The sequence below is a fragment of the Gavia stellata genome, chromosome 6 (genome assembly GCF_030936135.1).
Source record: "Gavia stellata isolate bGavSte3 chromosome 6, bGavSte3.hap2, whole genome shotgun sequence".
NCBI classification, from domain to species: domain Eukaryota; kingdom Metazoa; phylum Chordata; class Aves; order Gaviiformes; family Gaviidae; genus Gavia; species Gavia stellata.
In genome coordinates, this window is record NC_082599.1 from 11,931,977 (window position 1) to 11,959,828 (window position 27,852).

Below are 27,852 nucleotides of genomic sequence, written 5' to 3' on the forward strand. Positions count from 1 at the left end.
TTGTTTTAAGTAACAACTGGGAAGGATGACTAGAAGCATTAGATGATACACTCTGCTGATAAGCTGCCGTGTCTCATTTTTAATAATAGTGTTCCCTATCTTCTGCCAGGGTTTAAGCACCTCTCGGTGAAAAGACTGCAAGGAAGAGTAAGTCTAAGAAAAAGAATGTTATCAGCTGCTTCTGTGAGCTGTTTTTTGCTTTTGTTTTAAATCACGAAGAGGATGAGCACATCGGCAAAAGCAAAGCAAGAAAAGCAAGCAGCAAAGCTGTAAAAGCATACTCAAAAGACAAAAGAGCCGTGTGGCTGACGGACCAAAAGAGAGGAAGATTGCAATGCTAACATCAAACCAGAAAACAATTTCTCTCCTGTCAAGTCATTATTTTAAAGTAGGACGTTGAAGGTCTTTCTTATAATTAAAACCTGATGAAAAGTTTATGATGTGAAAAGTATCAGGCTAAGAAAATAAACAACGCAAGTTTTTACCTAACAGCATGTCCCCAAGATAAATTCCTACCTGCTCACTCCACACCAATGCCAATAACATATACAGGACTGAACATGCTCACTAGTAGTTCGTGTTTCTTAGCCAACAAACAAGGAAAATTCTTGGTTTTCCTTCAAAGGATAGCAATTAGATATTGAGCAGTAAAAAAATGAGCTTTCCCTTTAAAAAAACCCCAAAAATCTACAGCAATTTTTGGGAAAGAATAGATTTTGCTCATCAAAACAGGAAGAATTATTTGTATATTATTGTATTTAGGATTGCTTTTTACTGTAAGTATTAGGAGGGAGATGAGGTATAACCCAAATTCTTCAAAAGTTTTTTAAATAAGGACAGTTGACAGAAAATCGTTATTAAAATGCTTAGGGACAGCTGGACACTGAATCATAACTTGCGAATTGTTTTCTTTTCTGATGCTTTTTTGATGTAAGTAGGTAAACTCATCAGCTTAATTAAAAAACACTCTGCAGGGTTTTGATTTTCAAATGAGTCCATGGGATTCCAGGAATTGAATTGTTTTCTTAATAAAGCACATGCCTGATACGTTTATTTGTAATGGGTTACTGCGGAATAAACCAAACTATAGATTACTAAAAAAACAATACCCCAAAACCCCACAGGAAAGCAAAAACAATGGAAAAGATAAGAAACTCTGAATAAACAAGAGGGAAGCTGACTGGGGAGAAGGAACACGCACACCTGCTCCAGCCCAGCCTGCAAGATCAACTATCCTGAAGGCATTACTCAGAGTATGGAGGCTACCAAAAAAACCAGGACACGTGTCTAGAAAAGGCTGAGGACAGACAGTCCAGAGATGGTCCAGGGACTACCAGCAAAAGCTTACAAGCTTTTAGGGGAGAGGGAAAAAAGGCAGCAGAAACAATCAAGCTTGGATGAAAAATCTTTTCACAACGTTCTCTCCCACAAATAAAACTCTTGGCTAAATGAAGTGTCCCTAAGTGTATAAAGAAAGGCGAAGGGATTAGGTAAAGAATAAGTAACAGCCTATGTAGCTTGTATGGTCTTCTTTTTGAATGAAGGCCTATTGATGGGTTTTGAAGATGCTCTTCAACCTATTTTGACAGTCTTGTATAGAGTTGGACTTGTTAAGCTAATGAAGAGCATTCAAGCCATTCATACTAGAGACTAAGTTCCAAAGTATTGAGAAATCAGAGAGGTGAGGGAAAGCCAGACTGATACTTAAGAATTACACCTGAGAACGACTCACGAGTTACAACATCTATCCTGTAGCCACAGCAAGACAGAAACAGTAAGTAGGTTTGTTCCCACCAAATATCAGCTTCAGGTATCCACTTCCCATACACATGCTTTGCTTTTCTCTAGGTTTTAGCTTTGCTTTTCTGATCTACAAGCCAACTTTGCTGATGCATCACAAGGAATGTTAACCATAATACAACTAATAACGTCTTTTCGTAGTTTTATGAAACATGGATTTAAACCTAAACTGAAAAGTACGTTCCTCACCAAAGGGTGACCCTGGCAATTTGCTTCTCATCAATTTGAGCAAGAGTGTGGTAGTTCTTACGGTTGGACTTGATGATCTTACAGGTCTTTTCCAACCTTAATGATTCTGTGATTCTATGATTCTGTGATTCTTTGTCTTTATCTTGGTGAAAGATGGGCTATGGTGTCCATCATATTGTATGTGACCCATTCTCTCCCACTGCTTGCCCACAATCTGTCCCTGGCAGCTACTGAAAAAATACAAGGAGACTTGTAATAGGAATTATACAATAGCAACTGGAAGCTCCTTGGTCAGTAAAGGACGGAAGCCACATTTGTGATACACCCTGGGACAAAGTATAATGAGGGTAAGAACACATACCCAAGTTCCCTCAGGACAGGAAACTGCTTATCCCCCCCAATACCATCAGCACAAAGCAGTTTGTATTCTCCACATATCACAGAGAGCATCAGCAGAGAACATCACATTAGAATTTCAAACCATCTCTGGCAGGGTGATGCCCCTTGTCTTGCAGGTCTGACAAAAGCATCTGAACTGTCTTCTCAATCTACCCCGGCACACTCAGGCTAACTGAATTCATCATTTTGTGATTGAGCATTGCTTTAAAACACAGATTTCTTCTTAAATTTTCCTGAAAAAAATTGTTCAAGTGTCAAGATTTTGTCCAGAAACACCACACAGGAGCTTTCATTAAAAAAAAAAAAATCAAAAAAAAAAATCCTCATAGTATGGCATGGTACCATTTCTCACCTACTATAAACTTGTGATAGAGTTTGAAACACAGATATACCTTGATGTAGTTGCACTCAAGCCTTCTGGAAAAGTCCCAGGTCTAAGTGGAAAGAAAATGCTTTTAGGCGACATGTTCTTTCATGCAGAAGTCTGTGACATTCTAACGACACTGTTACAGCTGATAAAATGACTTCAGGTCCTGACCCTTCAAAGCACTCCTATAGGTAACAAAATCTTTATGCTCTTCCCACCTGGCTTTTCCACAAGAAAGTCCCAACGGAAAATCTAGAGCATAGAGTAAAATATCACCATCTTCATCTACAGTAGTAGGAACCAATGCGCAGTTCCTTATCTACTATTGTCCTCCACCATTTTAGGCTGGCCAACCGTATGTCGAATCCAATTTCTGAGTTTGTACTCAAGGAATCAATAAATGGGAAAGAGTAAAGCGACACTCTTGGGAAAGCTAATTGCTTAACTTATGCTGTTGCAATCAACCTGGTGTTCAATATTCAACCTGACACATATTTCTTATAGGCTGCCTGATAATTCTTAGCAAACTTCAGACAAAACAGCTCTGTCCCCAGTCTTTTCTCTGTTGCATTCAAGCATTTTTATTTCTTTATTCTCTCCCTTTACTTTCTACCACAGGATAGAGAGGGCAAACGTACTTCTGGGAGCAAAGTCAGTAAGTGAAATACAAAGGAAGTGGAACTGTAAAAACAAGCACATGGTAGAGAGAAAGTTTCCCTCCAAAGAGCTAACGTTCTATTAAAGAAGAGATGAGGCCTCAAAGCAAAGGGCAGAGAAATTAAAACTGGCATAGAGAATGAGGGTCCATAGGCTCAGATTCCCATAGCGATGACTCATGGCTTTGGCCGCTGCGCTCCATAATCAGAAACTCTCATCTATTGCAAACAGAGGTAAATTCCTCATTCCATCAGCAGGACGAATTGCCCAACTTTCCCAGGAGGTGCTCTGCTTAGTGCAGTCACTCTTTTCACCTGGTTTATCTCGTAACTTGGCACAATGTTGTGCTCCTTGTTTAGCTGAAAACCCAAGCCACTAAAATACATTACTACGCAGCACCAGCTTGATATGGACACTGTGCTCTCCATGGTCTTTCCCAGCTTTATCCCTCCGTGTGATCTAACGGCTGCATGTTCAACACATCAGTGCATTTGATTGTCCATGGAAAAGGGAGCAAACCCATCTCTGTTTCTGTGGAACAATGTGACATCCTACCTGCGCTGGCATGCTGCTCCAATGGGATCCCACTGGCATAACAAACCAGTGGGAGACTAGAGCGTTGGCACACAGCCACGCCGGAGGGATGAGCCTGTGCTCAGAGATTGTTCATTTTAAACGCATGGCTATGTGGGCGGAAGCAGCTTATTCCCAAAAGGGAGAACTGGGTGACAGAAGATGTTAGGGAGATAACTGTATTAACTGCTGATAGGTGGGCTGTGTTCAAAGGTTAAATAATAATGCCCAGAAATATAGAAGCAAACACTGTTAATTACAGATTACTCATATTGTTTACCCCTTTTTCACAGTGTTCTTTAACTATTTATCCCCTACATTTTTGACGACCTGGAACGTAATTTTTTTTGGGGGGGGAACATGACAATTTTTTTTAGTCAGTAGTTGGGTTGGCACACAGGAAGAGAGCCTGGCCAGCAGTTTTAGTCTGGTTTGTATTGGCTCTGGAATAGCAAAAGTCTCTTCTGAACGTTTACTGAAGTCTTTTCTGTAGAACATACTTTCTCTCTCCCTTGCACAAATGTACGTGATTTATAATAAGTGGCGATTTTCCTCTGTGACAAGCTGTCCTCTCCCAGATATTTACTTTGGGGAAGGCAGTATGTATGATCCTTCTAGGCTAAGATGAGCTCCACAAGCAAATCAGCCTTCCTTTCCTGAAGCAAGAAAGCAACTGTTGTGCAACGAACAAGGTCAGCCATTTCCTGGTGCATGTATGGAGCCGTGCTGCAGTATCTCATGTTCCTCTACAGCTGCTAGAAGAGCACTCTTCTGAAGTGTGCATCCTCGTTTGGCATGGAGCATAATCCTGACTCGCCCTTCCCCTTACACCCCATGAACAGGGATGTCCCATTCCTTACTTGGGCCAGATAGTGTCCTTGAAAGCTCTAAACTGTAACTGAGACATTTAAAATATGCTGCATATTCCTAGTCCTCCCACAGACTTTTGCTGCTTTTAGCAGGAGAGTGAGTTTGCTCCTTTTTGTTCAGCTCTTTTTTAAAAACCAAAAACCTATTCAACAAATTACAGTTGCATTCTTCCTCGATGTGGAGGGGTTGTTAAATTTTTTTTCCTATATGACTTTAACATGCCTCAGTGGCTTCCTTTATTCAGTATTAGCTGCATTTGCTCCATAGGCATGTCAAACACTCAACATACTGTAAGCAAAGTGGTATCTCCTCACGGATCAGGGATCTGGTGTTAGTTCTGCATGGATCATGAAATGGGGGGCTCCTCCCATGGTAAGCATCAGCTACATTAAAAATTTCCACATTATAAAACTGTTCCTCGCACCCCTTGGATAAAATGGCTCAGCACACAAAAGAAAAACAGCATCTTCTTTTGCACTTAAACCAGGTCTTGCAGTTGTGTGTCAAGTACTTCTTTTGCATCTAATTTATCACGCAGCCCTGTTTCTTTTTAAGACAAGAAATTAGACTTGCTGTAGACAGGAGTTGTGCATTGCTAGAATGAAGATAGCAGAAGTCTGTTTCTACCTATGTTTCAGAAAAAATAGATTACTTCTGTTGTTTTTGCTCAAGTCGTCAGTTTCCCAGTAATTATAAAGCCTTGATACCCAATCACCAGCTGTTTAAGAAACACAAATATGGAAAAACAAGCTGTTGCCTAATTTTTGCTGTACAGATGCAGAGTTATCTAACAGAGTCCCTATCATCTTCTGCAGCCTGGTTTTCCAGTTCTGAAGTAATGGTACTTCCATCCATCGTTTCAGGGGACTTATCCCTGGAAGAATAAAACTGCTGGGAGACATACCTAGATGTGATCTGAATTTATCCATTTCATCTGTTGTTCCTTTTGCCTCATGTAATTCCTCTCCCCTGAGCTATTTTTGTCTTTTTTTTGAGTTAGCCTTTGGAAACAATCTTTCCTCCTTTGCTTTAGTAGCCAATTCCTGATAACATGATGATACAGCTGCGAGCAGGACAGACCCAAGGATCCTGAGAAGGTTTAGCATCCTTGCTTTTCATGGGATAGTCCACAAACACAACTGACTTGCTCGCAGAATGGCAGATTATTAAGATCAAGAAGGTTGATGCTCTGCACTAATGAGCTGAGAATGCCAAAGGATTTTTAATAAGAGGTTATTTATGTACACATAATACATATTTATGCCTTATTTATATTGCAGTAGAGGATCAGCCCTGAAGTCAGACATTTAACACATAAGTAAAACCACAAATAAGTCTCTGTCTCAGGGAAGTCAGCACCGGGGGTGGCATCAAGGAAAACAGCTGGAAGAACAGGCAGAGAGAGGTGGCTTGCAGGAGGCAACAGCAGCAAGGGCAGTTACTGCTGCAACAACACACTACCATGGAAGAATCGTAACAGCTTCTGAGTTATTAAAGGGAGGCAACTGATACTATGGGGAAACAGCACTATCAAACCAACACTATCAAAGGTGAATTTTGGCTGAAAATTCTAGATAAGGCAATGCTAAGTATAGCAATAGTTTACTAAGGAATTATACAGAGGAAAGGTTGGCAATTGCTGCCTTACAGGAAACTAGTAGTTGAAAGCATGAAAGTCTCTTATGAGTTTAATCAGACCTTTGTTGTAGCTACCATGGAAACGAAGGATATACTGAGAATTCATTTCCTAATACGTGGCCTGTAAATACTCTGAGTAGAGATAATTTGGTAGCTACATCTATTGGAAATGCAATCAGGACATACTAAATAGGGTGAGACATGGTAAATGTGGTATCATCAGAACAGATTACAGTTAGGCTTTGTCTTTTGATAGTCCTGGGCTGACAGCACTGACTTATTTTCAGGCAGATACAGGGCAAGTGATTTCATAAAAATTGCTGTGTTCATCCAACACAGATGAGTCCTTGGAAAATCATCTCACCCCTGGGAATGTGAAAGTAAGTGAGTCCATATAATAACAGATCTTTGCTGTGGGTGATGCTATAATGAAGCAGTCTCAGAATACTTTCACAGTCTCTCTGGGTATTAAGATAGGAAAGCACATAGCCTGAACAGTGTCACACCTAATTTCTCTCCAGCTGCAAGCAGGTGTGCTATTAATTCTGAAATACGGCATTCTCAACAAACACAGTGAATACCCGACTGAATGCAAGAACATCTGCTCTAATATGACACTCATTTATATGAGGGCTGTGGAGGTTACTAACAGAAATAAACTGTTGCTTACACTTCAAAAAGCAATTTAAGTGTGTAAGTTTCAGTCTTGGGATGTTTAAACTATATATACCGGGCCTCTGGTTTTACTGGGAACTGGGAATAAATGGATAAGCAGGGGAAAGTTCTGCTGACTTTTCATGAACTCAGGGCCAAATTCTGTTGATCTGCACAATTTTTGACAATGAAAAGTCAGCGTTTTAGAAAACATCTGCACTCCCATGAACATGCCACCGAAAAAAGCTTGGCTCTTCTTTGCAGCCAACAAACTCCACTGATGCAGGAAACTGCGCTCCGTGCACTCCGCAAAGGGCTGTGCTGTGCCATCATTTAGCCACTGCCGAGTACCTCCCAGGCATCTTCTGTCCACCTCCTGGTGCACACATGAAGAAGCTAGAAGCGTTGTATGTTCTCATGTGCTCAGAAAGCTTAACTCTAAAGAAGAAAAGCATGGCTGTCATCTCCCACTTTGGATGGCAGTGGCGGTAATCCATAATTCTGGGTGGAAGGAAGGTAAAAGCTGAACACGCAGTTGGGGAAGCTGCATGGGCAGGCTGTGAAACACAGAGGTTATGTGATGGAAACAGAGGACACCAAAACAGAAGACTGAACTCTTTATGACTCCACTGCTAGTTTTGCTGAAAGGCATAGTTTTTGCTTTACTTTGGATTCTTCAGCTATTATTATAAAGTTGATTTTAAAACGTTTTTCTCTAAACTCTAAGATTTAAAACTATATTAACTCTACTTGTATGTGAAATAAAAAAACAACATGCAGGCCTCCCTCTAATAATTTCCATCCCTCCATTTATTTATTATCTCATTTGTAATGCAATCTGGAAATCAGGTTCACATAGTGACTTCATCTCAGGCCCCCTTATTATGCGATCTGAAGTAAATCAACTTTCTATTTGTTTTTCTCTGGAGATCCTTGAGTAATTTTCCTCAAGAGTTCTGCAATTATCCTTACAAATTTTTCTGCTGGGTCAAAAGCAAAGATGTGGTCATATAAATTACATCTTTGCTAAAGTTCTTCTTCAACCTCTTTTTTGTCCTGATTGAGTTGTAGCTTGAAATCAAGTTTGTAAGTAAGCTAAATCAAATAGGAGATTAATTAATTCCTGAACAAGTGTGTCTACAGCCGAGTCAATTAATTGAGATTAACGTTTCCAAGTATCCCTCACTCACCTGAAGGGTTAATAAATTCTTTGTTCTATGACAAGCCACCTTAATATATATGCAGTCCTATCTTGATACATAGTACATTCATCATATTTTTCTTTCTCCTTGTTCTCTGGGGTAATGTTAGCTGATAAGGGTTCATTAAAAATGATTCCTCAAATCTTCCCATTCCATCCTTTCCTCTACCAAGCACTACAACTACATTCTCATTCTCTCATGTAATTCTTTTTTGTCAATTCTGGCAAGATTGCAGAATAAGATCTTGAATGTCCTTTCAAAAATGCAAAATACAAGCTACCCATATATTTTAAAATCACTATGAGGTAAGCTGTAAACATGCAAAATGTCAGCAACCTTTGCTACGGTTCATACACAGACTTACCTCATGGTAAATGAGAACAAATACACGGTAAGGCACGTACCGAAGCTGCTAGAGCAGAGCAGCTCAGCTACCTCGGGTCTGGTGCCAACTTCTCCTCTAGGATTTGAGTCTACAGGGAACGTTTCTTCCATTGCTAGCTCCCTTATTTCAAACGCCCCTCAAACCTAGCCTGGGATGACTATTTTTGAAGTTTAATGATTTCATGCTTAGTATAAGCTGTTCAGTCTTTTCCCCATTGAACCACAGTGTGGGAAAGGTGGCTCAGGAATTTGATCTGGGAGAGTTGTAGTTAAGATGCGTTTGTTTTGGCAGTATCTCCAAAAATCTCCTATATTAAGATGTCTTTTAAAGGAAGTGCTGAGTGTGCTTGGAAAATGAGCTGTTCTCTGCAGTGGTGGGATCTCTGGGGCAGGGGTTGGCAGCCCTCCAAAAATGGTGTACCAGACTGATTTTTTCTTTCCCATCTTCAGAAGTTAAACGTACTGGAAAAAAACCAGCAAGAACCAGTGGAAGAAGGGAGGTACTCCCTCCCCACAGCCCGGGTACCACAGCCACCTTACCAGCAGTACCCTTCCTCCATGCTACCAGCTGAGAGATGCGGATTCCACATATGGCATTTCTCAAAATACTCCATTTCTCAGCTCTCAGTTCTATGCTCAATCCACTGCTGTGCCTTTCAAAATCTGTCCACATAGCTCATGTAGCACATGTGCTCTCATCTGCTGGTCTTTGTGAACCCTTACAGATAGAGGCAGTGCAATTTCATTTTATGCTGCTACTTCCCACACCATTTCTGACATCTGGAAAATTCAGTTTTTAGAGCTCTCTGGTCTCATTTTTCTTAAGCATTACACTTGCTCCAGGCAGTGCAGAACACTGGTCATCTTCAAGGCCTCTTAGAGACCTCAGGAGAAACAAGGGACTTAATAAACTTGGCTCAACCCATCTGTCATATCCTCATCTCATCAGAGGAGAATTCTGCAGCAGGAATCACAGAGCCAAGAGCCACTATCTCATTCCTAACAACGCATGCATGTGCATTTGAACATATTACACTGCATTTCCTATCACTAAATATTTATTTTTTTAGCTTTTATTTTTTATTGGTGCATACTTTTTGTGACAAACAGGAGCTCTGGACACGGTAAAAACCAGGTTCTGGCACACAAGAAGGTGCTCTGGTTTTCAGCATCGGGATGGAGAACTGCAGCTTTTTGTTCCAGCATAATCTAAAGGCCACAGGGATGTCTCTTTGGAAAAATGAAGTTGGTAATGACCTGACGTTCCCTTTCTCCATGTGTTGAACACCCATGACATCCTTGTTCTGTGGAGAGGAGTTAAAATAGGTGCTGAAGGTCTCTGAAGGAGAGTCGCTCTCTGAACCCCGCAGGCCATGACTGGCTGAGAAACGCAGATCTGAGGGAGATTGACTGTGACCAAGAAAACAATTTCTGATCACCAGGATCTGCCCAGTTTACCCACGGGATATTGCGTTAGGAGCCGCTCCGGGAGCAGATGCTGCTGTACTGCGCTGCAGCCTTTATGTGGCAGTAGAGCCCAGCGCTGCTTCAGGCCACCAGCAGCGACAGCCACAGGCACCCGGTCAAACTCTAGTAGCAGTGTTACTTCAGGGTTCGCTGTGGAGGGCGTACAGATCGCCATTTTAAGCACCAAATCAGTAAGACCGTTCTTCCAAAAGCAAGACAGCCTATATGATGGTATTTTAAATTATGGTGACAGAAGCTTCAGGTCCTTCTACGAGGGATTTCAACGGTATCAGGAGCAGAATGTAGCCAATGCTAACCAGGGAGCAAACAGGTCCCTCGTGACTGCATGGAAGACATGTAGGACCAACATCCTCCAAAAACCTCAGTATTCGACTGAGTTAGTTCATTTAGACAGCATGGTAAGACTGTGAAAGCTAAGTCATTCAGGTTACCTACTTGTTTACTCCACCACGTAACTCCTATCTCCTTATATCCATAACACACCACATAAAATGCATGGATTTGCAGCTTCCAAAAGTAGCTGAGAAACCTAGTTTCTAAACTGCACTAAGGAAACAAAGCTGTATGTCCAACTGCAGCTACATCTACATGACCATCATTAACTTTGTACTCAAGGCTGTGCCTGATTTTGCAGTCACATCACTTGAGCCAGATCAAGCCAGATGCCGACATCTATTCCGCATGCAGAGACAGAAATGAAGTGCAAGCCAGTTCTCCTTTGACTGGGTTTTCTTGCCTGAAAAGCCACTGGCCAGAAAAGCCTCTTGGCAAAAGTTACTGATCCAGCCTACAGCAACATTTGGCTTCAGTGTCATCCTGAGCCCCCAGATAGTGTTATAGTACAGGCACCGGCTAAGGAACAGCAGCTGCTAAGAGAAAAACATTGCTGTGATCTACATTTGGCAAACCCTTCCAAATATTGTTTCTAACTGAGTAAATACTAAGACAATTTTTATATTCGGTAGTAAGCAAATCAAAAATGCTTTTGAATTAATATCAGCTAAACTAGCTGCCACATTTGTATAAAGTAAATAATACAGCTTAACCCCGCACTGATTCAGTTACTACACTTACAGCATTATCTATTTCTTTAGACATCTGAAAAATGATCAAAGAAGTTGACATTTTGAAACATAGTAATTTCAGGATCCCTTCCTGTGTAAAAAGAAGCAGCCAGGAAATTTTAAACCCTTTTGCTTTTAAAGAATTAGACTAAATTCCCAATATAGGCCAAATTCTAAAATCAAATTATCTTAAAACACAAAATGTACCAGGAACATTTAGGAAAAAAAATAGCTTCCATAAACTCAATTTTATTTACAGAATCACAGAATCACTAAGGTTGGAAAAGACCTCTAAGATCATCAAGTCCAACCATCAACTAACACCACCATGCCCATTAGAATATAAAAATCATAGAAACTACGTTTTCAAAATTACAGTGCTGAAAAATTCTGCTACAACATTAATGAAATAATAATAATAATAAAAAAGACTGAAGTGAGAAAATAGGTAGGGATTTAAAATGTCACAGTCTGACATTTTCCGTAATAAAAGAGCATAAGTTGAAGGCGATATTAGTGGCAGCAATGATTTTGAGTTTCCAAAGAGAGTTCATTAAACAATCTTTGCTGACATCTAAATTTATGTAAAAAGCAAAGGCATGGAAGGAGAGTTGGATGACTTTCAGGATGTTAGATTTCCAATTAGGAAAACCTTACCAAGAAGAGACAGAAAAGAACTTTGATCAGAGTTGGAATAGAGGATTTGTTTGCAGATATTAACTGAAATAAATTGTGCAAAAAAACTAAGGAAGTGAAATGTTTTCCTAGAAGTGAATTACTTATTGGTTAAAGACTGCGAATTCATTTTGTTTTGGGCTTTTTCCAAGAAGATGTGCCAAATATGATAACAAGCACTGAAACTGGGTAACAGCTAGGATCTAATAATCAAAATATGATCAGAGCAGAGATGCTGAAGTGTTAAGCACACCAAAACAACAAGCAAAACAAAGGCTTCTACCTGAAGCAAATCTGAATCTGAAGACAAGATAACCAGACGAAAATCTGACTTGCAAGTTTGTAACCTGCAGTAATAGAGTATGAGTCATGAGATCAAGAAAGACCTAGACTTCTGATCTCACAGGGGCAATGTATAGAAGGGGAGAACAGAATTCAGGATAGGATCATTGCACTGTATCTTAGCAAAGCTCCTCTGAAACGAAATTTGAAGATGATCTGATAACTTTTCAAGATTGAAATAGAAGTTTACATTCACCTTCATTGACATTTGCTACATACAGTTTTCTTTCGAGTGAGTGAAGATGCAGTAGCTGTTCAAAGCAATTTGCTGGAGAGCTCGGTGACTTGCTGAGGAGTCACGCTATACAGCAATCAAGGAAGGAATTCAAAGCCCTGCCATAAGCCCCCAAAATACTGTCCAGCTTTCCAGTTTTAACATCAAGGACATTTTCAGAGCAGCAAGAGAGATCTGAATTCACAGTATAGTCCTGACTCTTCTAAGATGAGACTCCTGCACTAATAGCAAGCAACACTTTGCACTCAATTCCTTACTTTTCCTCTCAGCGACAAAGTTTGTGTCTTTATTATTTAAATGTATCATCAAAACATTTCACCCAATTCTGAAGGCAGGACCTTACCATTTCACCAAAAAACCACCTTCGTTTTAAGGCAGTAGGCAGCGACTGAAACCAAGAAGCAGCAACACCAACTCAGAGCACTCGTGGGGTATCAGGAGAGGCACACAGGGAAGATGTACATGATGCCTCCTTTTGCCCATCCCCAAACTGACTCCATGTCTTAGTTTACAAATGGCAAGCATAGCTCAAGTAAATGACTTTCAACGCACAAACACATGTTTTTAACAGAACTGGTTTGGAGAGTCACAGCTTGGAGGTTTGAGTACCATGGGTTGCACACCCACAAACTAGACAATTTCAGGAATAGTATTTTTACCTGTTTAAAAACACTGGGTAGAAATCAGACAATTTTTAGTGTAATGTGGGAGAACCTTCTAGGAGCTTATATGTCAAGGAATTATTATGCAGATCTCATAACCATTACTCAGTGAAAAACTGGCAGCATCTACAGTGTGAACCCAAGGTTTCTGAGGGGAGAGGCGAGTTTTTCAAATTTATCAGAATGGTCTGGACATACATGAACTTTTTCTGCCAACATTTATCACTTCATTTTCCTTTAAATGGGACTGGAAAGCTTTTTGAGTAATGGAATGAACCAGAGATATGCTACAAAAGGTTTAATAAGGAGTTCTCTATAATTTTCCAGTTGTGTCAGCACAATGAGTCTGACTGCATCCAGCAAGATGCATCTCTCAAACGCAATCCAGAACTTCCACAGTGGCTCCTTGGCACCCTCCACAACCCAGCTTGCAAAGAGTCTCTCTGCCACAACAGTTGATGGGTACTGCTGCCTATAGCTCCCTTATTCTGCAGCAGCAAGAGAAGCAGCAGGAGACAAACCAGCCCATGGCCTCTGGCTGTCATCTGAGAAAGGTGCTTATACTGCAGCAGTCCCTGGAGCAGTTGAAAGAACAGCTGAGCACACCTACCCTTCATCCAGTCAAACATGCAGTTTACACCTTCAAAGGTAAGAGTAAAGAAGTTTCAGAGCTCACTTTTCCTTCAGTTATAAACGAATCACTTCCTTCACTTTGTGTTATATCTGGAGTGGCATCGTAAAGAGAGTTGGATCCCATTCATTTGGAAATGAGATTTTACCCTTTTATTCAGCTCTGAAATTAATTTTATCTTCCCTTAATCAGTGCTTCTATTTAGGGCATAATGATGTTCTCAACTTGCTATACTTCAAATTAAATATTTTTCTTACTGTATTCACCGAACTAGAATCAGTCCTGCCAGCCACACTCTTCTTGATGCCCCCCAGGATGCCATTGGCCTTCTTGGCCACATGGGCACATTGCTGGCTCATGGTCATCCTGTTGTCCCCCAGGACTCCCAGGTCCCTTTCCACAGAGCTGCTCTCCAGCAGGTCAGCCCCTAACCTGTACTGATGCCTGGGGTTATTCCACCCCAGGTGCAGTACCCTACACTTGCCTTTGTTGAATTTCATCAGGTTCCTCTCTGCCCAACTCTCCAGCCTGTCCAGGTCACGCTGAATGGCAGCGCAGCCTCCCGGTGTGTCCGCCACTCCTCCCAGGTTTGTGTCATCAGCAAACTTGCTGAGGGCACACTCTATCCCTTCATCCAGGTCATTGATGAATATATTGAAGAGGACTGGACCCAGGACTGACCCCTGGGAAACACCACTTGTTCACCCATTTCCCCAAATGAAATGAAATATAATATAATAACAACAACAAACCAACAGTAATATTGTAATAAAAAGGAAAATAACAAAGAAAGAAGAGAAATAAAACCCAAGAAAGACAAGTGATGCAAATGAAAACAATTGCTCACCACCCTCTGACCGATGCCCAGCCTGTCCCCAAGCAGGGGTCCCCCGGCCAGCTTTCCCCCTAATTTACATACTGAGCATGACTTCATATGGTATGGAATATCTCCTTGGTCAGTTGGGGTCAGCTGTCCCGGCTGTGTCCCCTCCCAAATTCTTGTGCACCCCCAGCCTACTCGCTGGTGGGGTAGTGTGAGAAACAGAAAAGGCCTTGACTCTGTGTAAGCACTGCTCAGCAATAACGTCTCCATGTTATATCAACACTGTTTTCAGCACAAATCTGAAACACAGCCCCATCCTGGCTACTATGAAGAAAATTAACTCTATCCCAGCCAAAACCAGCACAACCTGCTGGCAGTATTCCTCCTAGCGCAGCCCAGGAGGCTGTTGGCCTTCTTGGCCATAAGAGTACCTTGCTAGCTTATGTTTACCTTGTTGACCACCAGGACTTTGCTGCCAAGCTGCTTTCCAGCCGGTGGGCCCCCAGCCTGTCCAAGTACATGGGGTTATTCCTCCCCAGGCACAGGACTTTGCATTTCCCTTTGTCAAACTTCACTATATTCCTGTTTGCCTACTCTTCCAGCCTGTCCAGATCCCTCTGAATGGCATTACACCCATCTGGTGTATCAACGACTCCTCCCGATCTGGTATCATCTGCAAATGTGTGAAGGGTGCACTCTGTCTCACCAGCAAGGTCACTAATGAAGCTATTAAGAAGCACTGGAGCCAGTATTTATCCCTAGAGTACACCACTAGAGACTTAGAGACTGGTGTCCAGCTGGACTTTGTGCTGCTGATCATAACTCTCTGAGCTCAACACTTCAGCCAATTTTCAGTCCACCTCACTGTCCAGTTATCTAATCCATATTTCACCAGTTTGTCAATGAGGATGTTATAAGAGACACTGTCAAAAGCCTTACTAAAGTCAAGGCATACAACATCCACTGCTCTTCCCTCAAGCTCCAGGCAGTCATCTTATTGTAGAAGGCTATTTGGTTGATCAAGCACGGGTTGACCAACCTAGTAAGAGGGCTTCATAAATCCATGCTGACTACTCCAAATCACCTCCTTGTCCTTCGTATATTTAAAAACAGTTTCCAGGATTATTTGCTCCACCACCTTCTCAGAGATTGAGGTGAGGCTGACTGGCTTGTAGTTTCCCAGATCCTACTTCTTGCCATTCTTGAAGACAGGAATGAATCTTGCTTTCTTCCAGTCCTCAGGAACCTCCCCTGATTGCCACAACCTTTCAAAGAATCGGGAGTGGCCTCACAATGACATTGGCCAATGATGCATCCCATCATTTCCCATGGACTGGTACATGTTCAGTTTGTTCAAATGTTCTCTGTCCTGATCCTCCTTCATGGAGGGTAGGTTTTCATTGCTTAAGACTTTCCCACTCGTCTCAGGGGCCTTGGATTCCTGAACACAAGTCTCACCAGTTAAGACCAACGCAAAGAAGACATTAACTATCTTGGCCTTTTCCATGACCTTTGCCACCCACTCCTCTGCCCCATTCAGCAGTGGGCCCACATTTTCCCTAGTCTTCCTTTTGCTGCTGATGTGCTTGTAGAAGCCCTTGTTGCCCTTCACATTTGTTGCCAGATTCGATTCCAGATGCACTTTGGCTTTGTAAATCCACCCCTGCATGCTTGGATGGTGTCTCTGTTTTTGTACAATGAATATTTTCCACATATAGCTACTACATGAGTTTACAACAAAATTCTTTTTAAAAAAGCAAAGAACAGAACCAGTAATTTCAAATTATCATTCCATTTTCTACTTACCCGACCTATAGCGCTCATCCCGTGACCCTGAGGACCTGCGACGGTGATATCGAGAGGAAGAGGACGGAGTAACAGGAGTTCGACGTTCTTGTGGTAATGCCTGGTCCACCCCTGCGTTAATAAAAAAACCGAAACAGTTCATTCTGATTGAATTGCAGAAGCTTAATAGTGAGGAGCTCAGCCTACACTGGAAGTAGAAAATGAACATTCAGTGGCTAAACCATGTCATGTCAATTGGTTACACAGTACTTGCCTCTGGTCAGCTTTTCTGGTATGGTTATTTTCCTGGTTCTCTCTGAGACAACCTTTTTCCAGGATCATAGACTACATAAGAAGAGCATACAGACAGTAAGCTTGGTGTGTTTTTTTTCCCAAACAGGTGACCTTGCATAAAGTAGTATTCAGGAAATATTTTAATGTGCTAATAAAAGGCGGACACCATTGCAATGGATCTTGAAGCTTTCCTGCAAATTGGTTAAAAACAGTTCCTAAGAAGACTTAGGCAGTGCATATCATCTAAAACCTCAGGTGGTTGGATGGTATCGGCTGGTGACAACACAGTACTAACCTATGGAAACTAGATACCCTGTGGGAAGGGAACTATATTAATATCTATAGGCATCTTCAGCTACCAAGGGCCAGAAAGTAAACAATAACTGCACCAGACCAGGCTGAAAATAGTAATCTGTTCCAATAAAACAATAAAAATAACTCAGCCTTATAATATATACCTGCAGCATCTCAGTATGCTGGGCCTAAACATCCAGTATGTAAGATTCAAAGCTTGTATTCATCCCTTTCCCATAGCGCATTTGATTTTTTTCAAAAACAGGTATTTTCTTGAAGGCTCCTTCAACGACAGTAGTGGTGTAACAGCTGCAATTGTATAGAAGCACTTCTAGAAACTAATGTTCCTTGACAACTTCCAGAGAAGAGTGAAGTGAATTACTTAAGCAGGAAAATTCAAACAAACAATAGGAAAAGAAAGCAAACATGCATCTGTTATAGTGGCATAATATGCCACCCTGCTCTCTTCCAGAGAAGAACCTGAGCAGACAAGCCCAGTAAACGATGCATTCATCTTAGTGCTAATAAAGCACAGAGCCTTAGGCACTGTGATGCACAGGGGCAAAAAACAGGAGTACCTAAAGAAATGAAATTAATTCTTTCCTATTATTTTTTGGCTTTGAAAAGTAGTTACACATTATGTGTAACTGTAAGGACGGAAGTAAAACTGGCCTCTTGCACTTAGGGTTGATGGTAGGAAAGATCTGTTAAAATTCCTTAATTAAATGATTAATAATTAAGTATTCAAATGGATGACTAATAAATTGAAATTGGATTCAACAAAACAATGCTTGGAAATATGTTCATATTTTTCAATTAAAACACAATGTAAAATCTCTCCACTACTATTTCTGAACTATTCAATGCCTGCTTATTGGAGAGGGATAAGAGTTTACATTTGTGGAAACAAGAATTTTTGTGTAGAATACAGACCAACCGAAAATGCTATGTTGACTTCAGTCAGTCTCCATCATGTTTCAATGGACTATTTAAAAAGCATCTTTTAAAAAAAGTTAGCATTGTACACTTATTTCTTTGTGAAAACAAACAACTCAAACTACAGCTTCTCGCTTAAATCTTTGGAATATCAGCAATGTCAAGTCTGCTTTGATTTTGTGGAGAAGTGGCTGGTTGGCTAAAAAACATACTTGGAGTAAAATCTCATAGGCGCATAAAAGACAGACTGAATCCATAAATTTTCTTCTACTCAGATTGTGATTAATAATTCATACTCTTAAATCAAATAAAATGTCTTCATTTAACTGCTCTGTCTCCACACTATAGTACTGTGTAATTTCACTTGCCCTCAAGCCTTTACATTCTTTAAGGCAGGTGAACCTAACTTCTGAATCATTGAAATAATCAGAAGAAATATTTTCTCCTCATCTGTATATTTAGAGTTTTTCCTTCTTTACTGGGTCACCCTGAGAACCAGCAATATAAAGTTAACAATAAAGCTAATTTTGATCAAAAATTTTCAAAAAATAATGTTTCAGTCTGTACGAGATGCTTAACACCATTATTCATCTCAGTCCCCATCCATACTGTCAGGAAGGAGATACTTTCTGGAAATCTCATATATTTACAAAAATCCTAAAAAAACACACCCAAAGAATATGCACCTAAAATTCCTGCTGTGTCACAGAGATTTTGTGACGAAAGCAGTGCCATAACTTCCCATGGCAAATGGCTTGTGTAGGGCAACGGCGTGTGCAGAAGAACAAACAAAAATAATTGAGGTGTTGCTACTGAAGTACCTCATGATTATACAGGAAAAGGGGATTAAAAGCATCCTTCCAACAACAAGACCCCATGCGATAGGCTTTTGAAACACTGAGGGGAAACTAAATTGTGAGGAAAAGCACCAGTTACAAAGAGGTGCACCGCTGCTGTAGGAGGGAGACCTGAAAGCCGTTGGACAAAACGCATTCAAGCCCTTGGTTTCCTTCTCCCCATTTGGCTACGGAACACCTGAGGTGTTTCAGTCTCTTCTTCTGCAGCTGTGGGCAGCACACAAAGCTCTTTTTCAAGGTGTAAAAAAGACAGTGCATGTAAGGTACCCTCAAACACTGACCCTGCCGTTGCAGAGGACAGCAGGACGCCCAGCTGGCCAGGCAGCACTGCCGGCCGCAGCACTCCCCACCACTGCAAAGGGCTCTTCCCGTCCCCGGTTCACTAGGGAGATAATATTGCTACTTGTTATTACTAGAGATCCAGAAATGTCTCCTCGAATCTTAAAATTAAGACACTTCAACTAGTTTACCTCCCTCCTACCTTGCACATGTGTGTTTGCTCTTTTAAGTAAGTCTGTGCTGACACAATGGGTAATACGGAGTTTCTTCTTACAGTTAGGAAAGAGACAGCCCCAACATCCTACATTAGTAGTCATTTAAGGCCATAGCAAACTAAATGAGAATATCAAAGTATCTTCTGCTTTTATGAGGACTGGGGATCATTTGATGGCTTTACGTCCCACTCTCCCATGAATATAAAAACAGTGAATATAAAAACAGTGAATAAACCTCTACCCAAGTAAGGAGCAGGACGTGTGAACTCGGCTCGCTGATAGCACCGATTTACATGAGGAAGTTGTTAATTCTGCACTAAAATACAGAGGAGAAGCTCTCCATCAGCCAGCTGTGGGGAGACCCCTCTTTGTACTAAGCTCCTTTAACACGAGAAAACACAAAGCCCCACTTTGGAGAGACAGTAAGAAACCTGATGACGGCTCCTTACTGAAGGGGCTGGAGCAGGAATTAGCTGGCACCGCCTGGACTCACACCTTCGCTTCCCGAGCACCCGCTCCCTCGCACAGCACCAGCAATGGTGTGAGACAAAGTACACAATAGCGAAAACCTACACGTTGCCATTACTGAGCGATGGGTAGGAGTCAAAGCCATACAGAATAATGAATACCATGAAATCAGTGAAGGGCTGCCATAAATAGCAAAGCGATGTTAACAGCAGAATTGTTCACCTCCGTGAAGGCTCTAGCAATATAGTGCAGTAACAAGTATCTTATTTTTTTCACTTCCACTTCTGAACATAACTAAATCAAAAAAATTGATAGCTTTCACAGCCAGCACACAGGGTCCATGAGTTAAGTGCTAATGCTTGTTCAAGTGCAGCTTTGCCCAGATGCATTCGTGAATTGGTGGAAGCGGTGGTGCAATGGGCTTTGAGAATTCATACTTGGATCGATTCCTAAATTTAAGGAGGCGGCAGAGCAATGAATGGCTTTCATAAAAGAAAGGACAGTGTCACACCAGTGCCCTGTACGCAGACACAATCACAGGCACTGTCAAACTGGCATCATTCTTAATAATGCCATAGTCCACCTCAGCCTTGCAGCTAAAGCAGGACTTTAAAAGGCAAGCATAATCAGCACTAATGATTGACTCGTTACAAGTCATGAAGAATTTCAGCTAAATATATATGTCTGGAACACAGTTATTTTATATAAAAGGCTGAGAAATCAGTGCTTTGTGCTCATCACATTACACATAAGCATTACCAGGTGCACCGGAGCAAACAGCCACGTTCTTAATACAAGCATTAGTTCGTTTATCTAATGCTGCTAAAGTTGGATTCAGCTTGCAGATTAAGACACCTATATTTAGGTGTCTACAAGAAGGTGTTTAAGCTAAGCTTCCATGATGAAAAACAGAGAGCTAGGCCAGGACTCAGGAGTCTAAACAAAGGTGTCCACTGACTTTTCAGATGTTGTAGACTATGATACCTGGCTCGACCAGAATGGCATATGTCCCCTTTAAGTCCTGTTTTATATGTGCTCACTCTGTGCAGATGTCTCTGATACCATAGGAAATCCTAAACAGTATTAGACACCTATCTTCAGGCAACTCCACGAGCCCTGTGGAACCTGGAGAGCTACGCAGGTGGTCAGTGGAGGTACGTGCTTTGGAATAATCTGAAAAGCTCTCTGGGTTTCATGAGCTGAATTAACCGTGTCTCTTCACGTAAGAATGGGAGCTTAAATACCAGGTTCATAGGCAGACAATGCAAATATATCAATCTACAAATCCTAGTCTGCAAGCTGGATCCTGCCTTTGCTGTATTCAACTAAAAATGCAAGAGCCTCGGTAAAGCTATTTAAGCAATACCACTGCAAGCTGGATAGTTTTATTTTTAAGTGCATGGAAGGCACAAAACTGTCAGCTGGAAGCAGGCTTCACCTCCTTCCTTTTTTTTTTGCCTTTACCTCTTTGTTTCTCCCTTACTTATTAGTTCTTTTTGTAGCTAAATTGCAGTGCTATGTGCTGATAATGTGGTAATAGCTGCATTGCCCTCTCCAACAGAGGACAATTGTTTCCTTGATGACAGATGACAAGTTGCTTTGATGTATCTCTTATTCCTATGTCTATGTCAAATTTTTGAATCTAAAAATATTTAGAAGTTGAAATGTCTAACTGACAAGAAATAGAAGGCATTCTTAGACAGAGGCTACATTTATTTTTCTAAAACTAACTTACAGTGTGTGACCCCATGAGAGAGAGAGCTATAGGATAAACCCAGCAACTCCAGGGCTTGTGGGAAGGCAGGCAAACAGTGTTTGCAGTGCAGTTCTAAGAAACAGTATTTACCTCCCGTTCAAAGTATTTCCTGAGCTTCTATGCAATGGCTGGTCTCTCAGCTTTAAAAGCAAAGCCAGGTGATGAACACACTGTGTATTCTGTAAACAGGTTAAATGTCACACCACCCCCATGAAACTTGTTACTTAGCATGGCATTTCATTCTTCCCATCAAATGTACGTCTAAGTGATGAATTTACTGGATTAGCCAAAGGAGATTTAAAATGCGGTACTCCCAATCAAAGACATCCAGGAACGTGAAGCCACTTTCTGAGAGATAAACCTGGAGAAAATGGAATTTCTGATTAGATATGTTTAATTAACAATGTTTCCTTTACAGGTGAGCTTTCACACTTACACCTGCACTTGGTTCTGATTTCAAACAATGCACATACTTCAAATTGATCTTCTTCTTTCCTTATTACAATCTCGATCTTGCCTTCCAGCATTTCCTTGCAAGCATTAAGGCTTCAGTTCAAGCCTAGCATGGCTAAGATGGACTTCTTTTTTCTCCCCATTATCTCAGCAATAGTGGACATCACATTACTGCTGCAATTCACATGCGATCTCTGATTTCCATTTTTCTCTAGGAAGTCCCACAATGTCAGTGCAACATTTGAAGATCCTTTTGTGAGAGTACGTAGCAAAAGTCTACCCGTCCACGTAGCAAACACATTCACCAGTGCACCAGTCAACTTACACTGCCAGCAGTTTAACATCCTTCTTTCAGCTTTCAACAAAAGAAATTTGCCGCAGAGCTGTCCATTCGGACAGCGTTGTGAATTCCAGCAGTTTCTCATTCTGACAGTGGCACCCAGTTCTTCACATGCCTCCACTGGCTCCACCTCCTCTGCTCCAGCACAGGCAAGCTTTGTTTCAAGGCCCTCAATGGTATCTCTCCTTTCTGCCCCCCATTGCTCGCCTCTGATTGAGCCATCTTTTCTCACCCATTTGTCAGATTTTTGTCTTACGTTTCACAGATGCTCTCCATGTACACCAACAGATACTTCATTTAAATTCTTCAAATTCTTTGAAAAACACCCTGACTCTGATCTGTACTAAAAATATCCTCCCCAAAAACCCATCATGCTGAATGCTGAAACCACTACCCGCATTACTAGCTGATTTCATCATGTACTCATTTCTTCCCTTACGCCCCTTTTTTGTCTTACTATAAGAGTGTAAAGTCTTTGAAGGAGCTTGAACTTTTGCTCTGTGGTTGAACAAGGTTTGATATTATGAGGTCTTACTGCAGGATAGGAAGCAGAGGTGCCATCATGAAACAACCAGTGTGTAAAACAATAAATGGGCCCTCACTCAGCACGGCAAAAGCCAAGCAGTAATCATCAGACGTTAAGTGATTGCATCAAGGGGTACTTCTCAGATGCTTTCAGAACCTCCCCTTTTAAGCAAACTAAGCTCTGCAAGGCATCCACCAATTCAAACCAAAACTCTTTTTTAACAACAAGACTTACTAAGCATTCATTTATGTGCCATAGTTTCTCATCTGTGAAACATCCGTCACACTGTTTTCAGAAATGTGTCCATAAGATGTGCAACGCATATGCCTTTCAATGAGATCCATGTTCTCAACCTACATATATGCTTTGAAATGCCCCATCATGATTATCCCTTGGTAAGATCTTTAAGAATTAGGAAGGCAGATGTGATTGATAGGAATACTCGTTATTATTAATAAAGTGAATACATAAGGAGTTTTTTTCCAATTCCAGAATCAACCTTTGTTTAAACATTTCCTTGCAATCTTTGCAATCCAAATAACGTTGCAATCCAAATAATGTCTGTGGAAGACAAAATGACATTGTAATCACCAAGCTTACTTTGAGTGCCCAAAGGGCTAGCGGCAGGAATAGCTGAAAGCAAATGTATGCACGCATACACATAGAATAGTATGCAAATGTATGCACACATTACAGATAAATATATGTGTCATGTTAATAACAGAGGCTATGGAAATTGGTTCCTGTAATTCTACAGAAAACTGTTCCTTCATAAGGTAAAGGGATCTTCTGTGTGAATCTATTATCTCCTTTGCACTGTGTGGCTTGAAATCTCCCCGTGCTGGTGCTGTTGGGGCTCCAGCAGCAGGAGATGCAGTGATCTGTCTCTAGGCCTGTGAAAGGAGCAGCAGGTGCCTTTTAAACGCCGCATCTCACAGGTTTATTAGCTGTAATAAATAAGGCACTGGTGACTGGTCTACATGGTTACGCTACAAATAGAGCTACACTGGTGGTACCAATGATGGAAAATTACAGAAAGTAATCTAGTGTAGACACAGCATTTGATTAAGAGAGAATGAACCACCCATGTCTAAGCTGTTAGAAGCAAAGCTTAATTGATAACAACATCGTCTCTGTTCTGTGAATGAATAATCAAATTTCCTGGCAAAAGACTGAAAGCAAATTGGGCAAAAACACAGCTTATGGGGGATGCAGGTAATTTAGTTATTTTTCTTCTAGGGAGGGTTTCTCTGAATAGCGTGCATGCAGCTGTCCACATGTTATCTTACCCAGAACTGACTGATCTAATCAAGATAATCTTCAGAAAGATATTCTGAAATAAATGCCTGCTTAAGTGGTTATTCTTTCAGCTCTTGGCTGTCAGGGCTCCTCTACAGAGGCCGTAATAGAAAGGTCACAGCACAAGAGAGACTGGGATACACGTGCAGACAAAAAGGTCCAGATTCACTATTATTTTTAGATGTCTGACATACGGCAAGCTAAGAAAAGAAAAACTACTCTGTGCACAGAACATCTCCAGCTACAAACTGACATCCTGAGAAAGCGTTTTGAGGAAACAAAGCTGTACTTTTGTCTCCCTAAGTTAAAGCAGGTGGGGATTTAATGGGAAAGAAAAAGGGGGCTCCCCCTATCCCTTCTCCCATTAACATTGCCAAACACAGCATATCCGTTCCGGATTTCTGGATGTTCAACAGCCCGGCTGGAACAGTACAAATGTCCTCTGCATATGTGCAGTCTGTGCGGCATCTGGATGTGTCAGACCTATTGTGCATGCACTGAGGAGTCAACTTGCAGATGTGCAGTGGATCCAGCACATCGCCTGTGTGTCAGACTCACTGCACGTTTGCTGTACAGCATATGTGGCTATATACTTTCTGGGATTGTCCTGTCAAAAATAGGGAGCCTAAGAGTGAACTCCCACATCACCTGGTACAGTATCGACCACATGGCTGCCCAGCTTCCCCTTTCGGGTTAGGATTATACCCATTCCTGAAAAGTAACAGCTCTCCCTTTCTAAAATGACAGTATCCCAACGAGCACAACGAAAAGACCTCTGGTATATACCTACATACATATGTGTGCGTGTGTTTATATATGTATATAGCCAACCCTTCTACTGCCTACATTTAGCACTTACATGGTTTTATATCACTAATTCTGTTAAACCTGAAATTGCAATTTAAATTTAATCATTCCCATTTTGCAAAAATCTGGGGCAGAGGACGTTAATCATGTCAGGCTGAGGGAACCTGACTTAGAGCAGCCCCACATAAGAGAAGAAATACAAACACCACAGTCAGAATCCAATATGGATCTCCCCTATAGTATTACGGCAAATTGGTTTGAAAATGAGCAGGGAAGGGTGTCTCAAAGGGATCATCTTTTTACCGGTATGTCTTGCCCTGACAGAACTACAAATCCTATCTTCCCTCTAGCCATCTCTTACACTGTGTCTGGACCGCCTTGCAGGAGCATCAACAAGCACACAGGCAAGAGTGCGATGTCCCCCATGTGCCCACACGGTTGACAAGAGAAAATCTGGTGTCTTGAGGGGCTGCGAATCCTCTGCAGCCTTGCTACAAACGCAGGGAGTAGGAGCAGACTGCCTGCCACCAGCCACAGGTCACCCCCAGAAGGCAGGACGGGTATCTGCTGAAGGGCACAGCTGCGCAGGCATGGCCAGGGTCATGCCTTGCCTGTCCACACTGCAGCCACGTAGCCCTGCAGAATGTTCTTCCTCCAGTCTGGTCGACCAGCCTGATGCCTGTTCCTAAAAGTCAGTCTGCTTCTGAGTGGTTTGGATGTGAGCAGAGCTCAGGCAGAGATCTCTACTTGAGAATAGGACAGAACAGGGGTGCTTAGATTTTTACAGCTTCCTCCGGATTCTGCTGGGCTTGGACCTGTCCAGAGCTCTGTAAAAGGGCAGTGCCAAAAAGGGAATTAGAAACACATGTCTCCCTGTGTTTCACCAGCTTACTGTATGAAACCTCCTCCAAAGTATCCATGGTATGGAAGCTAGAGAGACATTAACACGTTCAAACGTTACTAAGAAGGAGTATTCCTTCTCCCCTCCCATCACTTCACTCTTAGACAGGCCTTCCAGATGTTGTTCTTGGGTTGTCCTGCCAGGTCACTGGCAGTTCCTAGTCTATCTTATTGATGCAGATGTCTACCAGAGGCTTCCAGATGAGGCACTGTTACAGACAGATACGGACTGGAAAAGATACATTCATTGTGCTCACCAAAACGAAAATAAAAGAGAGGCCGGTTTCCTGCCGTGCTGGCTGCTCTCTCTCTAGCGGCCGCTTCCCGGATGTCACAGACACCAATGTTGGCAGTGCGGAGCATTCTTCTGGCAGCTCCTTCACTGTGTTGCAGTCTACACCGTACCGCGGCAGCTCCATTCGCTGCTGTAACAAGTTGAAAAAACTAATTAATTCATGTTTAGTTTTTTTACATTTGTTACAGCAACGAATGGAGCTGCTGCACCCATGCAGTAGAGCACACACGCACACGCACGCACAGACACCACAGGACACTCATGGAGCCAACGCGGGTCAGTGTTCCACTCTGCCAACATGGGCGTTAGTAATGTTAGCAAAGGTGCAGCAAGAGGACTGGATGTCCCAACAGAGAGGAACTGCCTTTGGATTTCCTTTAGTTTGTTGAATGCAGTCACAGAAGGCAAAACCCTGCCCTTCCCCAATGCCTCCAATGCCAGCAAAAGAGCCACGTCCATTTCCATACAGTTTTAAAATACCTCTAAAACACCTATTCCCTTTTAATAGCAAGATCCAAGACCACCAAAGCTTATAAATTCTTGCAGTTCCCCATCAAAACAGATTACAACAAAGAAACAAAATGATTAATTGGTCATGTATGTGACTGTTCAGATATTAACAGAGGCTTACAAAAGGCAGCATCTGTTTTGTTATCCTATTTCTTCTTGGAAAGGATTCATCTCCCCCTTCCTAGTGAGCAGGGACCTCAAGCTGTTCAGATGAGTAAAGTCTTAGAAGGAGAATATCAAATTGAACTCTTTCAAGTTCTGTCCAAAAGGTAACACAACAAAACAAACAAAAAATACAAAGACAGCAAAGACCCAAGCACAAATAGTATCAGTTTCCGGAGGAAAATACTTTAATACTGTAGAAGCAGTGTCTTCCACTACAATAAAATAATTCATTTAGCCATCAGCTAAACGATTGAGCCTGATGTACGTACAAGAAAACAGTGGACAATATATCAATACTTCTCCTGTTCATCCCATTATAAACTTCCTTCACTCATCCATATCCCACATTCCCAGTGCAGGATTTTCTGGGAAGTGGCAGAGCAGAAAACGTTCATTCCATTTCTTCCCGTCTTTAAAACAACCCTAAATCAGCTACATCCTCAATCACGACCTCTTCAAATCACTGAATGGGCCCTACTATAGGACTGGCTAACAGAGATCCCTCTGCTTCTCCTTACACTGGAAAACTTTAATAGCACAACAGAGACCTTGAAAGATAAACCTCGGATGGTTCTCCACCTTCTCTCTTTCATTATTACATGTATGATGAATCCCCAGCAGTTTCACCCACAGATACAGCTTGACCAGAAGACTGTAAGCTTTCTGGAGAAAGAGCTGTATTTTCTTGTGTGAAGAAAAAAAAGGCACAACTAACTGTATAAACAAATACTGGTACCAACCACACCGCTGTGTTGAGGATTATTGTGAGGCAACAGTCTCTCCAATACTCAGTAAACCTAAGTAGGTCTCATGAGAACATACTGTGAAGACTATTGTATGTCTGATAGTCTGGCCAGACCAATAAATACCCAGAAATTTAATAACTGCACCTCTGGTATTGTAATTCTGTTGATTTGATTTGTTTCATTCTCTAATGGCTCCCAACGGTTAGGAAATGTCACAGCCACCCTCAAATCAGGCTGTATCGCTTCGGAAAATGGAGGTATCTGTAAAACTGAT

At 41.6% G+C, this 27,852-nt stretch overlaps 1 protein-coding gene across 1 annotated transcript in view; it reads right to left on the reverse strand.

The window, feature by feature from the left end:
- The window catches only part of DIP2C (disco interacting protein 2 homolog C), a 326,695-nt gene that overhangs the window by 122,093 nt on the left and 176,750 nt on the right, over window positions 1-27,852 (reverse strand). Inside the window, exons 3-4 of the mRNA XM_059819053.1 lie at window positions 26,120-26,287; window positions 16,460-16,570 (exon numbers count right to left, since the gene is read on the reverse strand). Of these exons, the coding sequence (XP_059675036.1) occupies window positions 16,460-16,570; window positions 26,120-26,287 (279 nt within the window). The remainder of the gene's footprint in view (window positions 1-16,459; window positions 16,571-26,119; window positions 26,288-27,852) is intronic.